We start from the raw sequence: 14,220 nt of genomic DNA on the forward strand, positions 1-14,220 counted from the left end.
AGCTTCAATGTCGGTTCAAAGTTCCAACACAATCGACCACTCACGCAAACATCCGGAGCACAAGGCAGGGATACGGGCTCGACGAAGCTCGCGGACCTTGTCACGCCTACCCGCACCCGCGCATCACCAAGTTCCAACCCATCGCCATCCCGTCTGTTGTTCCCTCCATGCTCCAATCCCGTGGCTCCCCCGCGAGCATCCCAAACGCTGGTCCAGCCAGCGCCCAGCGCCGAGCTCGAACCCCGTCCCGCGCATGCTTCCAAAAGTCGAAGCGCCCAGGGTTGCTTTTCCAGCTTGCACAGGTTTTGCTTATGTGCCGTGTTGAGGTGCGGATACTTAATAACTATTCGTCCCACTTCCGCTCCCTCGAGTTGCGCGGGTATTCGGATTGCTGTAGATCAATGGGACGAAAGTAGCGTGTTCAACTGCCCTTCTTCGGTTCCCATTCTTTTCCTGTTCTTGCTGTTCATCCTTTTATTCCTTCACCTTCACTCGCGTGTTGTGTAGATCACGGCCTGAGAACTTCTCTTCTTAATGCACACATATCCTTCAATCATGAAGCCCTCACTTTTGTTCCTGGGCGCGGGCCTCACCCTTGCTTTCCGCGAGTCCAAAGTCATCTCCTCGAGCTCCGGCGAGATCTGCATCTCCTCCCAGCTCCTCGCCGCCTCCTCCAGCAACCCCATTTGCCGCAACAAGGATGGCGGCGTCGATCTCCTGGGCGGCCGCGGGGACCAGTTCCCCTTCGCGGCGGGCACCTCGTCCGCACATTCGGCCCCGTCGTCAGACTCCATCTGGACGCACACCTCGCCCTGCTTCAGGAACGGCACCGAGGCCCCCGAGTTCTGCGTCTACCACGCCGGCAACTACGGCGGCAAGGGCATCTCCATCATCACTGACGTCGACCGCGCCGCCCACATCACCCGCAGCTGGGGCTTCACCAAGCCCGAGGAGCTCGAGGGCACGAACCAGCCCTTGCCCAAGTTCGAGGTCGCCAAGGTGCCCGGCAAGGACTATGGTCTGGTGGCCACGCTGCCCATCAAGCGCGGCGAAATCATCCTGCGCGAGACGGCGAGCCTGCTCATTGACTATGCTGCTTTCGGCCACATTCCCGTCGACGAGATGAAGAAGATGCAGGCGCACGCCGTCGATTCCCTCCAGTTCAAGCACCGCAGCCAGTGGCTCAATATGTCCAGCCACGGGTACCATGGCGACCACCTCTCCATGGTCGACAAGATTCTCGTGACCAACTCGTTTGACGTCGAGATGGACGACGCGATGCGCGACGACGACTTTTACGCCGTCTTTGTGAACAGTGAGTCCACCCAGTGTACTACCAGGAATGTTTCAGAGAAACACGGCTAACACAGCACGCAGCGTCCCGCATGAACCACGACTGCCGCCCCAACGTTGACTACTGGTTCGACCCGCGCACCCTCACCCAGCGCACCGTAGCCATTCGCGACATCATCCCGGGCGAGGAGCTCACCCTCTCCTACATTGACCCCATGCAGACCCGCGCCGCCCGCCGCGAGCGCCTGCACTCCACCTGGGGCTTCCACTGCTCCTGCCACCACTGCATGCAGCACCGCCTCAAGACGGACGAGTCGGACCGCCGCATCGAGCAGATTGCCTCGTTGCGCGAGGAGTTCAACGACTACACCCCGGCCTCCCGCGCTACACCGCAGATGGCCGAGTTGCTCATTTCGCTCTACGAGCAGGAGCACAATTGGAGCCTGCTCACGGAGGCCTACACCCTGACCGCCATCGAATACAACGGCATCGGCGAGCCGTGGCTGGCGACAAAGTACGCGCGCATGGCGGTCGAGTACGGGCTCACCACGCTGTGGGAGGGCCACGGGGACGTCGTTGAGATGTCGAAGCTCGCGGAGGACCCCTGGAGCCACTGGAGCTGGATGCTGAGAACGCGCAAGAGGTACAGCTGGGGGCCGGGTCCCAAGATTGAGCTAGACCTGGATGACGAGGAGTAAAATATGCCATTCGGAATAATGGTTCAAAGACACGTTTCACTGCAGATGTGTATGTATAAGATTCTTATATCTTGGTTATGGGAATGGCGTCTGGCACACGGCGTTGGGGAAACAGGGGAATTCAGTCTCTTTCCAGCATCAACAAGATGATTCAAATAACCTCAATGACTGCTTACTGTAATTTGTAAGCTGGTGACTACAGAGCTGCTGTCAGCATTTGAAGCTATCATGCCTTCACCGTCTTCCCAAAAACATTGCAAATCATGCACCTCATTCCCAGACTCAAATTATCATCAACCAATCATCGCCATCATGTACAACAACAACTACCACACTCACTGGACGTCATGCAAGTCGATCCAGCCACCGAGGCGGTGTCAGCACTGGACTGCTGCTGGCCCCAGCACGTGTAGCAGAACCATCTCATCCTGAAGCATGTCACAAGCCGGGGGAACCCATCACGAAAGAAGACAGTCCTGGGCTGTTTGAATCGTGTGACGTCCGTCCATTCAATGTATCTACCTGCTGGGAATAACGTCGCTGTGGTATTGCTTCCACATGGCCCCGCTAGCCTCGCCCTGGTTTGTGTCTACTAATACTACCGCATGCCCCTCCCTTTGCCCCCCCGATATGCTTGACGCCGTGAAGAGCGGTTCCGGACCCTGGGTATCATGAACCAAGTGTAATGAAAGGAGTGCCGAGGAGAAATGTCAAAAATTGTCCCGCACGCCAAAAACTCCGCCCTTAGAAACCAAACAAAATGTGCACGTTCTGATTTCCTCGAAATCCGAGAAGAGTCTTCAAAAAGTGAGAGACGGAAGAAGGGGCGCTTTGCCGTCAGTATGCCAAGCCCCCGTCGTGATGCGAGATTCGAGCTTCCTCTCATGCCGGGCCGCCACCTCGGCCCACGCCTCCACGGTTCGCTCCCACGGCTTGAAGTCGAACGTGCTCGTCCAGGTCAGCTTCGCCTTATCGCCGTCCTCGACCTTGTACTCGAGCTCATGCTTGCCGGCCCACATTAGAGGCCGCTGCTTGATGGTCAGGTGCTTCAGCTTGGGCATCGTGTGCGCCAGCCGGGCGGCAGCGAGGGACACGTTCTGGCGGAAGTCAACTAGCTCAGAGGACTCGTTGATGTTATCGCTCTGCTTGTGCCACTCGGTGTTGTACCAGATGGATCCATAAGAGATGTGCAGAGTCTCAAGGTGCCAGAACTCTGGGTAGTATGAGCGGTTCGCCAGGAACGGCTCGGTGTCTTCCGTACCCATGGGCCAGTGAGGGCGTAGGAATTCCCGGATCCGGACGACGTTGGTGATGTTGAGGTGCGTGAGGTGCTGAGCGGCTCGGCGAAGCTTCTCACAGAGCTTAGTACCGCTGTCGCCTTCAGCGAGTGTCTCGTGCGGGATCTGGCGCCACGATGATATCGTGTTGGACGCTATTGTGAGCGACTCGAGTGAGGTGGGCCACTTTGTCATGGAGCCGGCGAATTCTGGCCAGTGTTAGTGAGGGTCCCAAAAGGGCGACGAGGTCACGACGCACGGTTGAAGTGGATTTTACGGGTCTCCTTCTTTCGGTCCTTGGTGATGTCGAAGCATGCCTCCCGCAATCCGGGAAGCCTGGCGATGATGTCGGCGTGCGCGGCGGGCATCAGTGCGCGGTGGTTCTGAGGGCTCACGGTGAATGATCTTATCACCTTGACCTCGGGCAGGCGGTTGACCCGGTCAAATTCCTCGTCCTGGCCAACAAAGTCTATCCAGGAGTCTGCAAACCGCTTTTCGCCAATGTCTTTGATATTCCACCTACGCCGCTGCCAAAGCTCAAAGTTGGCGTTGCGGAGGTCGCTGGGTGAGGAGATGCTTAGTGTGAAATCGACGCCTCCGCGGTACGAGTCCTCGGGTGTCCAGGAACTCATGATGTCAAACAGACGGTAAAAGGCCAGAGTGAAGAAGGCGTTATTCTCGGCCTTGTCCTCCCAGGTCTCCTTCTTTTCGCAGGGATCATTGTCGTAGGTGGGCAGCTCAACGTGAAGATTAATCTGCTTGACGAGACGGCGACGAGAGCCGACCATGGAGGACTCAAAGTCGTCCAGGTTAGCCAGGGTGACTTTCAAGACGGAAAAGTTGAAACGCTCGACGATGGCCTGCCACTCCTTGCAGACCAAGGCGTAGTCAGCGAGTGAGTCGGACTCATCGCCGTAGCGCCAGTGATCGACGACATTCTCAACGACTGCTGCACGGAGTTCCGCGGGGAGCTGACAGAACCTATCCATGTTGCTCGCGGGCACCGATATTCTGTGAGAGGACATGGCGGAAGGTGAGGAAATAAAAGACTGCTTGCCCTGCAAAAGAGCGAGTGAGGTTACGGGATGAGACGGCACGACGTTGACTTGAGTTCGGCTGTAGCCCGCCAGTCCGCTGAGGCTGCAGTCGGTAACTGTCGGTCAGAGCAAGGTCAGGTAGGGCGTTGGGTAGGCGGGCGGGGAGGAGTGCACCTGATCAGAACGGGAAGGAGGGGACACAAGGGTACATTTCGAGTTGTGAGCGTTTGGCCAGGCAGGATGTACAGGACTTGTTACTCTGATGGACGAAACCTTGGAGTACCCGTCCGCTCGCTCGTTAGTGGTGATGTGGTGGTGGTGGTCAGGGAGCCGGTGCGGGGTGCCACGGTGCTTGTTGGAGATGGCGTGTGGCAGCAGGCAGATGGCGCCGGATGGCTTCCGTGATGAATCAGCCCACGAACGATTGTTCATTTGTCTCTTTGAGGTTGTCCTCTTTACACCGGTAAGGCCTTGCGTTTGTACGATGCCCCAAGCGAGGTTCATAGGCAAGGGAGAAGACAGACACACGAGACTGGGAAGCGGTGATCGAGGGGTACTTCCATCAAGGTACCTTACCTATGGTACCAGTATTGCTTCACTACCTAGTCACCAAGGTGTCTTATCGAAGCGTGTCCCGCTATCAGGTTGCCCGACCCCACTTTCTCTATCGATAACAAGTAATGAGAGGGATGGCGGCGTGGGACCGATAAGAGGTGGGCGGCATGGCGGGTGCAGTGGTTCCTCGAGACTCAGACTGCCGACTTCCCGGTCCTGTCCTGTCCTTCAGGTTCTTCAGGGTCCAGTCCCGTTCCCGCAGATTAAAGGGATGGGGACTGTCCAGTTTCGCCCTCTGTTCGGATGCTTTCATCGTCAAGCATAAATCAAACACGAGCCGATCTTCCATCCCCGACTTGCTCTCCCGCAGTCCCTCAGAATTTCTCAGATCTCAGCCTCCCGTCTCGTCGCAGGCCACTTCACCGCCAAGGCCTGGCCCCGGCCAGTGTTGTGGGCTGGAACCAGCCTGGTCTGGCACCCGATGGCACCGGGTTTCACTGCCTCTGGCCACTGACACGTCTGCCCCAACGACCTAGGGGCGGGGCCAGCCTCAGGCTTCAGACCTGGCGGGACCTCCAGATTCCAGTGGGGGACCTGACCTGTAAAGTGTTCCAGCGGGATCCTCTCTGAATCAGGGCTAGTGCGGGGTTGCTGCTGCGCCCACGGCTGGCATTTCTGGGCCTGTCATTGCTGCTATCGCCCGCCTTATTCTTGCCCCCCTTTCGTGGAGTGGTGAGCTGCTGGTGAGGTGCTAATTATATTGCCTGGTGGAGAGAAATTGGAGTTGGAACCCTGCCCAGGTGGTTCCTCCTCTCACGCCTTCACTGCTGAAAGCTCCGATGACGAAACGAGACCACGCCCAGTCTCCTTTCTTCTTTTCTTCACCTCGTCTGCCCCTTCTGCCGTTTGTCAAGTCCCCATCCGCTCAGACTTCTTCAACGACCATCGACCATCCCCTCCAATGCCATAGAGGAGCCTCGAGTAGCTGAACACCATGATTGAAGCGACGAATCCTCCCCTTGCCATGGCCGACAAGCCCAGCGGCCTCCAGGCTCTACGCGAGTCCAAACCGCCCGCTACAGACACCTTCACCTACCTGACCATCATCGGCGAGGTCCTTTCCCCCGAGATCCTGCCTGATCTCAACGAAATCCTCCAAGATGCCCAGCTCACCCAGGACATCGGATGGGACTTGGTCGAGATGCTCGTGCCCATTCAAGGGAGCGAGCAGTGCCTAGAGACCATCGCCCAGCTGGGCAACCCACGCGAGGTCATTCTCAAGGTCCTTGAGGTTTTGGAAAAGACCATCGACGAGGCTACCGATGAGGAAGACGATCCTGCGACGACGGCGACATTCGTTCACCTGGTTGGCATGTTGAGCATCCTGCACAAGCGGTTGAATGTGGCGCGCCCCTCCCGTTTCGTTCACACGACCCTGCAGAGTGTCTACCGCACCTACCATCCCCGCAATCCCGAAATGACGGCTGCAGTCATTGCCCTCGTCCGCTCCCTTTCTGGCGACAAGCGCCCGCCGCTCCCTACCCGTCAGTCCAGCAATAAGCTTGACACTCCCTTCACGAAGAGCGATCCCACAAAACACGCACCCGATCCCGAGGCCGCGCACAAGGAGCAGCTGGCGCCCAGAGACCCGGACACGACCAAGAGACTGCTCCAGTCCTTCATCACCTGCATCATCGAGGCCTACGTCAACTGTACGGGCATGGAATGGGCCTCTCGTCTGCTGGAATTCTACAACCCGGAGCGTGTCGTGATCCGCAAGAGCGTGTTGCGTGCCTTTAAGGAGGACACCGACCTTTTGGCGAGGGACGCTCTGGTTGGCCAATTAGTCGTATGTACATTCGTCTGATGTTGCTCGGACGGACGAACTTGCTAACAACTAACTCAGGCACTTGCAGGAGATCTCGGCTTAAACAGAGTGCATGCCCTTTCCGTCAGGGATATCTTTGAGGGCTCCATCCCCAACAGCCCGCTGGCGGTCGAGACTGATGACCTCAGCCCCGACGACATCAAGCTGTCCACCGGAGGTGTCTGGTGCCTGGTTGCATACTGGCTCTTTTCGGCAGAGGTGTTTGACGCGGACTACGAACAGGTCCAGATGACCATGTTCCCCGATCACGTCAAGCTTCTCCAAAACTTCTTTGGTGAAGACCCGCAGTCGCGCATCGTGGGCAACCCAGGCACCACCGAAGCTCTCATCGTGATGGGACTGTGGCTGGAGAACTACAAGCGCATCTCGCCATCAGACGGCGACTTCATGCCCTACCACCATCTCCTAACACTCGTGTCCGTATTTCATCCGTCACTCTCAGTCCGGAACGTTTCCACAACCCTCGCAGGCCTCGTCCTGCACGACGACCCCGACGACAGTGACCGGCTCAAGATTTTGGAGGATCTTCTCGAGAACTGCATATTTTCCGCACTGCAGGCTTCTGCAGTGACGTGGCTACGAGAGGAGTTGATTGTGGCTCAAAAACGCAAGCTCACAAACCGTTTCGCGACGACGGACGCAGTCGAGATGCTTCAGTACGTCCTGTTCCCCAACATGGCATTCCTCAAGGAGCAGTCCGTTCCCGAAATCTGGGAATACTGGGTGCAGAACTTCCCCTTCCACCTGCAGGTCGCCAACTTTGCCTACTTCCTCTTTGCCGGCACCAGCTTCCAGCACTTGGTGCCAGCCAGTATGCCCGGCGCCGTGGAGCAGCGCTACGTCGACCCCCTGCTGCACGCCGTCAAGACCTTGCAGACGGCCCTCGAGAAGAAGGAAGTAGACGACCAGGGTCAGGGAGAGGAGGTTAAGACGCAGCTCGACATTTTGACTATGCGGCTAAAGAGCCTGCCTCTGCAGTAAAAAGCTGTTGTACATTGGTCACTGGATATCATGGGTAGCCCCGGCGCGGGTAAGCCGAGATGCTCTGTGGTATGGGTTTTGCATTTCCGGGAGTAGGTTCATGGCGGAGGCTCTTATGAGTTACGAATTACCTTGGCTGCTGAGCAACGAGCAGCTGTATGAATTTAAAACAAATTTCTTCTCAACGTGCTGCTAGATTGGCGTGGTGGAGGTTTTTTTTTTTTTTGGGCGTCTCCCCGTCAGAAACTCAACTTCTAGGGCTGGGCCGCGGTGAATCCCGAAAGACCATTAGTCAAACACATCAAAATGCCATCTCGCTGTGGACTATCACGCGTGTCGTCTCATCGTCTGCGGATCCACGCGATGCTCAAATGGCATACGGAGACGACAGCGTCAGTGCGGAAGGGAACTGTCTAGAAACCCGTCACTCCCCCCCGAAAGCCGCATGGTTCTAAACGCCTGCTCTGACGAACCACGGTCAAATTCGACGCTCTGGTGATTGGGACGCTGCGAATTGCCGTCAGGTAGACGTGGACTGTGGCGAGTGACTCGTGGCTGTGCACCATTGATCTCGGTAGATGCTCGATTCATTGGACAAGAAGCAGTACATCCGAAGCACAAGTGTGGCGCTAGCATCTCTTGCCCAGATCCGGACGTCCAAATGTGCCTGTTTGAAGGGCGCAATGCCCAAGGGGCTCGAGCCCAATTAGGCTTCGTGTGGGAAACAGCTGGCAATCCTAAACCAGTCTCACCACTCAATCTCGGTTGGGGATTTGCATCTCTTCCGTCATTTTGTACCCGAGTTTCCATGTCTTACCGTGGATCGCAGCGTGATTGATTGACGAGAGAGCATGTGTTGTCAACGAGGTAACGTTAGTTGCCAGAAAAAAACCGGAGTGGAAGACGGGTCCCGGGGGAGAGTCTCCGGACGACCATTCGCAGATTGCCTTTGGCACGGGCCAGCCCGGCCCAGCCAATGTCATCCCGTCGCACAGACCAGGAGCTACCTCACCGGCAGGGGCGCACCCTTGCGGACAACGGGCTATCGCCCTCGGGAAGTGATGTCATCGGACCAGGGGGTTGGAATTTCCAGCTCAGATGCTTTGGAAACAGCAAAGCCAGACTAGTCGGTCCAGTGCGCAGGCGCCCTCCTACTCCTCCTCTCTCACAAGCTTGCTTTTCGCGTGAAACCTTGCGTCGGACAGATCCTCTGGTATTATTCCCGGAGCCAAACAGACCGGACCATGTCGGGTGTTTTTATGTTTCCGTCGCCTCCTTAGCTTGCCAAGGTCGAGGCCCTCCGTCCCCTCGTCGTTCCGGATGTCAACCTCTACGTGACAACCAGCCAAGGACGAGTGACGCGACTTCCAAACCCAGACTATCTTCGCGCCCTAAGACCTCTCTAGCCACGCTAATTTCAAACGTATCTCCCATGTCCACATTGGGATGCCAGCCCTGATCTAAACAAATATTCTCACCCACGAGCCCAGCTCCCATAACCCAACTCCCCTCCGCACCACCGTCATAGACGAAACTCAATTCCGGAGCAGACACGGCACACCAATCCGACGCCATCATGGCGCACGCAACCGCCGCGGCACAGCTGGCCTTGGGCACGGCGACTGAATCCGAAGCAACGGCGACCCCTCCTCCCGAGCAGCTTCACATTGACGAGATAGACCGCGATGGACGACACATTGGTGTGGTACGAGATGAGAACAGGAACATTGTCTACCCGTCCTATGTACCGCCTGAGATTGATTCGCCGAATGCTCGATCGCCGCAGTCAACGACGGCACCTACAGTTCCCGAATTACCACCGAAAGATGAGAGGGCCACGAAGACATCGTCGGAACCGACTGCCCCTGACCATCTCGAGGTGTCCGGCACGTCGAACCACCAGGAACGCCCTCCCATCGACAAGAAGTGGAGGACTGAGGCGCCTGGCCGCAAGGCCGGCTCGAGCAGCGCGGCAAAGCGTAACGTCCCCAAGCGATCCGGAACATCATACCTCGACAGAGCCCTTCTGGAGGCCGACAGAGGAAATTCGAGCTCCAGCGAATCCTCCGATGACGATGCTGAAGCTACCAGGACCCCGGCCGAAAAGAAGGCGGCAAACGACGGGGCCAACGCGAGACGGCAAAAAGAGATTGCTGAGAGCTACCGCCGATTCCACGTAGGCAACGACAATTACAACACCAAGGGCAAGGTGAAGAAGGACGGTCGTCTGCGTATCTCGGTCAAGGAAACGGCCAACACCGGCTACTTGGCCAAGGCCTTGGGCCACGCTGTCAAGAAAGTGGTGCCGGTGCCCGAAGGTGAGGAGCAGGGGGAGGATGGGCAGCGACCGCCCATGTCTCGCCTCTCCTCCGCGACCACGGCTACCGCCGATCGCGAACCGAAGCCGCGCTTGAACATCGTCATCATGGTCATTGGTTCCCGCGGTGACGCCCAGCCGTTCCTCAAAATTGGCAAGATTCTAAAGGAGGATTACGGCCACCGCGTGCGTATCGCAACGCACCCCGCCTTCCGCGAATTTATCGAGAAGGACTCTGGTTTGGAATTCTTTTCGGTCGGCGGTGACCCCTCAGAGTTGATGGCTTTCATGGTCAAGAACCCAGGCATGATTCCGACATTGGACGCCGTCAAGGCCGGAGACATTGGACGGCGACGATCGGCCATGGCGGAGATGTTTGACGGTTTCTGGAGAGCTTGCATCAACGCCACTGACGACGAGAAGGACGTCCACAACCTCAAGATGATGGGGGAGAAGGATCCCTTCATCGCCGACGCCATCATTGCCAACCCTCCTAGCTTTGCCCACGTCCACTGCGCCGAAGCTCTTGGCATCCCATTACATCTCATGTTTACGTTCCCCTACACCCCAACGCAGGCTTTCCCTCATCCCCTGGCCAGCATCAAGAAGTCGAACGTGGATCCCGGGTACACCAACTTCATCTCATATCCCCTGGTCGAGATGATGGTCTGGCAGGGGCTGGGCGATTTGGTCAATGACTTCCGTGTCAAGACCCTCGGGCTGGACGCTGTCTCGACACTTTGGGCCCCCGGCGCGACTTACCGCCTTCACGTGCCCTTCACCTACCTCTGGAGTCCAGGTCTCGTCCCCAAGCCCCAGGATTGGGGTGAAGAAATCGACGTCTCCGGGTTCGTCTTCCTCGACCTGGCTTCGACGTTTGACCCGCCCAGTGATTTGGAGAAATTTTTGGATGCTGGCGAACCGCCCATTTACATTGGTTTTGGCTCCATCGTCGTTGATGATGCGGACCGTTTCACTCAGATGATTTTCGAAGCCGTGCAACTCGCCGGAGTCCGCGCGCTGGTGTCCAAGGGTTGGGGCGGCCTGGGAGGTGACGAGATGGACGTCCCCGACAACATCTTCATGCTAGAGAACACGCCCCACGACTGGCTGTTCCCTCGAGTGAAAGCCTGTGTCATTCACGGCGGAGCTGGAACCACCGCCATCGCTCTCAAGTGCGGTCTGCCCACCATGATTGTACCCTTCTTTGGCGATCAGCATTTCTGGGGAAGCATCCTAGCAACTAGCAAAGCCGGGCCCGAGGCCGTGCCCTACAAGCAATTAGACGTCGAGAAGCTCGCCGAGGGTATCAAGTACTGCCTTACGGACGAGGCGAAAGAAGCGGCCGCCAAAGTCGCCAAAAACATTGAACTAGAAGGTGACGGCGCCAAGAACGCTGTGCGGTCGTTCCACCACCACCTGACGCTGGGAGGTATAAACTCGATGCGCTGCTCCATCCTGCGGGACCGCCCAGCTGTCTGGACTCTGAAGAACACCAATGTCAAGCTCAGCGCGCTCGCCGCGGACATAATTGTCGAGGAAGGACAGCTTTCGTGGAAGAGGCTCAGGCTGTTGCGGCACACTGAGTGGAACGACTTTGAGGGCCCTGGAGAGCCTGTGACTGGTATCGCGGGCTCGCTCGCCGGTACGATGGGCAATGTTTTTGGTGGGATTGGGAGTGTTCCATACAGACTTGCCAAGACGTCACACAAGCGAAAGGAGAAGAAGGACAAGAAGAGGAAGTTGAGGGCCCTCCGAGATAAGCGGACGACTGCCAAGGAACGGAAGAACCCGGCCAACGGCGAGACCAGTCCTGCTCTTCAACCGCAGGAGGGAGACGATCATAAAGCAAAGGAGGGAGACAGCAAGAAGCAGGGCCAGGAAGAGCGACCACAAGCAAATGGCAATTCTTCTTCTGCAAGACCAGGTGCGCAGGAACGGCGCGACACAATGTCGTCAGTCGACACCGGAACCACCGTTGACGACGCCGTCGGAGACTACGCCAACGAAGTCAGCGAGGGCGTGGGCAAATCGGCGCAAGCCTTGGCGAGGGCGCCGGTAGACCTGTCTATGGCCATCGCCCAAGGATTCCACAACGCACCTCGACTATACGGTGACGATACTGTCCGACGTCCTCCACGTGTCACTGGCATTAGCTCCGGACTCAAGGCGGCCGGCAAGGAATTCGCATACGGCATCTACGACGGCACGACCGGCCTCGTTCGCTTGCCAGTCAGGGGCGCCAAGAAGGAGGGAGTCAAGGGTTTTGTCAAAGGGACAGGCATGGGTCTCACGGGCTTCGTGCTCAAGGATCTCAGCGCCATTATCAGTCCTTTTGGCTACACTCTCAAGGGCATTGCCAAGCAAGTCGAACGGAAGAAGCAGCCCGATCGCGTTGTCCGTCGAGCTCGCCTCGTACAGGGTCAACGCGAGAGGCGGCAACAGCCCAGCGAATCCAAGAAGCAAGTTGACAAGGACGTCATTACCGGCTGGTACACGATCCGCGAACTCCTCGAGACTCTCGAGGCTGAGAAGAAACAAGGCATCAAGAGGGTGTTCTCGCATCAGAAGCAGCGCGTCAACCACGCCGCCTTTGAGAGTGTCGACATTGCCGACCGCACCCTCCAGGCGATCAAGAGGGGCGAGGATATGAGCACCGTCGTCGGCACGGAAAAGGAGCTTCGCAAGGCGGACGAGAAGCTCAAGAGTCCTGCGGCGAGGCATAGTGTCGATACAAGACGGTCGACCGACACCGCGCGGGCGCGCAAGTCTGCTGAGGATCAGGAAAATGCGGAAGGCTCGGACAGGAACTCATCTAAAAGGAGAGATGATATCGCGGAGAATGAGGAAGGGGAAGCACGAGCCGAGGCGGCAGATCGCGCCGATGCGAGAGACAAAGCTATCCCCAACGACAGATCTGAGACACCACACAAGGCAGAGGTTAGTTCTGGGTCTAAAGACGGAGCCCATGCCAATGGCACAGTTGGGGGGGAGGACGCACATCGTCGGCCCGGCGTTGATCGCGCGAGTTCGGCCCAGGTTTAGGAGTTTTGGAGGCTATCGTCTGCACGGTGTATCCTTTGTTTTTCATGCGGGTGGAGAGAATCCAGACCAGAAACCCCATCGCCCAGGCATGTTCGGCACATTTGTTGTTCGGCGTTTGGGACATTTTAGATGCTTTTGACTTATACCCCGCCCCTTTTCTTGACACTGCTGTTCAGGAGTAGCGAATAGCTTTATAATCAAATTAATATCCAAGGGACTATTCTAATGTGCTAGCAGTGGGAATTTCTATCTGTGGCATCAACGGACCAGCCTGGCGTTGCCGTTGTAGTTTGGCAGGTTGTGTTCTGGAGAAATAACTCGGGGGAGGATGAGGATGAGGCTGACGATGGGAGGTAGGATGAGGACGGAATAAAGGCGGGAGCATTCCCTCTTTGTGATCTCACTGACAGTACCTAAGATAATTGAGACTGGAAGAAGACCTCACAACTTCCCTCCCCACGTGGCCAGTCACTGTCACCAAATCTTCCGGGCATCTACCCTTTTTGCTCGCCTTCTCGGCGGGCTCCAAACTGAACAAATACAACACCATGACCGCATCCGAGGAGACCCATTGTGGAACTGCCACTCAATGGTAAATTAAACAAGAACTGAGCCCTCTTTGATGTCTGTGGATAGACGCTTGAATTAATGAATGACCCGCTGTCGGCAAAAGGACCAGGCCAGGATGACAACAGGAGTCAATCAACGGACACGCTGTCCTTCTCATTCAACCTGATGACCGACAAGAATACAAGCGTTATACAAGGGGTCATTTTGCTTTTCTTGCATTGGGAGATAGGTTGATGGCCGAGCGGTCTTGGCTTCGAACTCTCTTTCCCCGGTATTAATGGAGCGGCCTGGCCTTATTGTCCAGTGACTTTGAAGTGGACCACAGGGACCGGAGGACCGTCATCCAAGGTATTCACATAGCTTCCAAGATGGCGCACGAGTACAGGAAACCTGGAAGGATGCAACCATTGGGGAGGTGCCCTTACGATCTCATGGGTGGTTCCTACCTCACATGCTGGACATCTTCGATAAGAATATGCTCAGAAGAATTGTAGCATGGTCGAGCATCGCCATGAACATCACCTTTGACATAGTGAAGAATATGTCACGAGTTAGAGCA

At 56.8% G+C, this 14,220-nt stretch overlaps 4 protein-coding genes across 4 annotated transcripts; 3 read left to right on the forward strand and 1 right to left on the reverse strand.

Moving 5' to 3' along the window:
• Window positions 1–555: 555 nt before the first annotated feature.
• On the forward strand, window positions 556–1,991 carry CORC01_09232 (uncharacterized protein; the record flags this gene model as incomplete). The annotated part of the gene is made up of 2 exons (XM_022620861.1): window positions 556–1,315; window positions 1,378–1,991. 2 exons carry the CDS (start codon window positions 556–558, stop codon window positions 1,989–1,991), a joined length of 1,374 nt encoding a protein of 457 aa, XP_022472661.1.
• Window positions 1,992–2,791: 800 nt separating this feature from the next.
• On the reverse strand, window positions 2,792–4,293 carry CORC01_09233 (uncharacterized protein; the record flags this gene model as incomplete). Its single annotated transcript, XM_022620862.1, has 2 exons — window positions 2,792–3,477; window positions 3,528–4,293. 2 exons carry the CDS (start codon window positions 4,291–4,293, stop codon window positions 2,792–2,794), a joined length of 1,452 nt encoding a protein of 483 aa, XP_022472662.1.
• Window positions 4,294–5,854: 1,561 nt separating this feature from the next.
• Window positions 5,855–7,729, forward strand: CORC01_09234 (uncharacterized protein; the record flags this gene model as incomplete). Its single annotated transcript, XM_022620863.1, has 2 exons — window positions 5,855–6,709; window positions 6,767–7,729. 2 exons carry the CDS (start codon window positions 5,855–5,857, stop codon window positions 7,727–7,729), a joined length of 1,818 nt encoding a protein of 605 aa, XP_022472663.1.
• Window positions 7,730–9,305: 1,576 nt separating this feature from the next.
• On the forward strand, window positions 9,306–13,091 carry CORC01_09235 (glycosyltransferase family 28 domain-containing protein; the record flags this gene model as incomplete). The annotated part of the gene is made up of 1 exon (XM_022620864.1): window positions 9,306–13,091. The coding sequence occupies one exon, from the start codon at window positions 9,306–9,308 to the stop codon at window positions 13,089–13,091; it is 3,786 nt and encodes a 1,261-aa protein (XP_022472664.1).
• Window positions 13,092–14,220: the final 1,129 nt, after the last annotated feature.

This window comes from Colletotrichum orchidophilum, assembly GCF_001831195.1.
Source record: "Colletotrichum orchidophilum strain IMI 309357 chromosome Unknown Scaffold_82.1, whole genome shotgun sequence".
NCBI lineage: Eukaryota > Fungi > Ascomycota > Sordariomycetes > Glomerellales > Glomerellaceae > Colletotrichum > Colletotrichum orchidophilum.